The sequence below is a fragment of the Nicotiana tabacum genome, chromosome 22 (genome assembly GCF_000715075.1).
Source record: "Nicotiana tabacum cultivar K326 chromosome 22, ASM71507v2, whole genome shotgun sequence".
NCBI lineage: Eukaryota > Viridiplantae > Streptophyta > Magnoliopsida > Solanales > Solanaceae > Nicotiana > Nicotiana tabacum.
In genome coordinates, this window is record NC_134101.1 from 3,234,772 (window position 1) to 3,236,583 (window position 1,812).

Below are 1,812 nucleotides of genomic sequence, written 5' to 3' on the forward strand. Positions count from 1 at the left end.
GACAATTAGAGGATTACTAACACACTAAACATAACGGATTTAAGTTATCAATACATATATATTGATAGTATCAATATAATTTAATAACAAGTTCGTTACCATTTATTATAAGGAATGATATTAAATAGGATTCGCCATAATTATTTTTTAATTAACCTGACTGTCGGTTCATAGCACTTAAAAAAAATCAATGATATAACCATAAGAATATTTCATTTAAACGCCAGATAATTCAAATTCAAAATTAAAATTTGAAAACAACATAGCTGAAAATTGAGAGCGAAAAAGGGAAGAGGAATTAAGAGGATTATTTTACAAGAACAAGACGACCAGCTCCACCTATATCACCATCGTCTCCGCCACCGTCGTCATCCGACCCTTTGGGCACCGTCACCACCAGCTCGCCGTCACTAAAAGCGGCGGTAGCCAGCTCCGGCGAAGTTTCTGCCGGAAGCCGAAACCGCCATAAGTCGGGCTCCAATCCAGACAAAGACAACGAAGTATCAAAAACATTATCACCTCGGACAACAATCTTAGTAACACCCGGATAGATCTCGACTATGTGAGCCGCAATATTACGGCCCAAGCCCACATCATCAGCATCAGTTGGGATAACGAAACGGAACGAATCGGAGGTTTCTTGGATTGACACGTCGGCATCGGAATGGAACGGAAGTTCCAGAACCTTCGCGAAGATATGGGGGAGTCGCCGGAGCTTCTTTTGAGAGAAAGCTGATAATACGATGTCGTTCCGCAGCGTGATGTTGCGTTTCCTTATTGGTATTGGATGAACCTTCATTGTTTTAAGCTTTGAAATTTGAAGGAAACAATTAGACCCTTTTTAACTGGTTACAGAAAAAGATAGGATTTTGATTGATTAGAAGGAAGTAATATCACTAAAACTGAGCAGAAAAATGAAGCAGATGAAAAGTTGGGTACAAAAGAATTGCAGAAAAAACTACTCTGTGTGTGTGTGTGTGTGTGTAAACTTATAGGAGTGAACTGTAGTGGAAATCTTCGCTTTGGATGTGAGGGTAACAAGGGAAAGGTCTACACTCTACAGTCTGTTAGTTATTTCTTTTTGGAAATATATTTATTTGACACGCCAATTCAATGAGTATATATTTATATTGTTATCGCAAGATTATTAGAGTAATTAATTAATATATTTTATTAATTATAAGAGTACAACAACAACAACAACAACCCAGTAAAATTTTACTAATGAGGTCTGGGGAGGGTAGTGTATACGCAAATCTTATCCCTACCCCGAAGGAGTAGAGAGACTGTTTCCGAAAGACCCTCGGCTCAAGAAAACAAAAAGACGAAAGGACAAAAGGAGACAATATTAGTATCACCACAACAATCATAGAAAAAATAGGAACACTATGGAATGCAGAAGAAAGATGCAAAGCAAAAACGATAGCTAGTAAATAGGACATGCACTGAAAAGCGAGGTAGTAAAACACAACATTGTCACTACCTATCTTAGATAAAAACCCTACCTGGCTAGTCCCATAATGGTATAAAGTAAGTCAAGATTCAACTACATCCTAACCTACGACTCTAATACTCGACCTCCACATCTTCCTATCAAGTGTCATGTCCTCGGAAATCTGGAACCTCGCCATATCCTGTCTGATCACCTCTCCCCAATACTTCTTAGGATGCCCTATACCTCTTCTCGTGCCCTTCACAACCAGCCGCTCACACCCCCATATCGGAGTATCTTAGCTTCTCCTTTGAACATGTCCGAACCATCTAAGCCCCGCTTCCCGCATCTTGTCATCAATGGGAGCCACATGCACCTTC

At 39.6% G+C, this 1,812-nt stretch overlaps 1 protein-coding gene across 1 annotated transcript; it reads right to left on the reverse strand.

Moving 5' to 3' along the window:
* Nucleotides 1–307: 307 nt before the first annotated feature.
* Nucleotides 308–799, reverse strand: LOC107794912 (uncharacterized). Its single transcript, XM_016617471.2, has one exon. It carries the CDS (start codon nucleotides 797–799, stop codon nucleotides 308–310), a length of 492 nt encoding a protein of 163 aa, XP_016472957.1.
* Nucleotides 800–1,812: the final 1,013 nt, after the last annotated feature.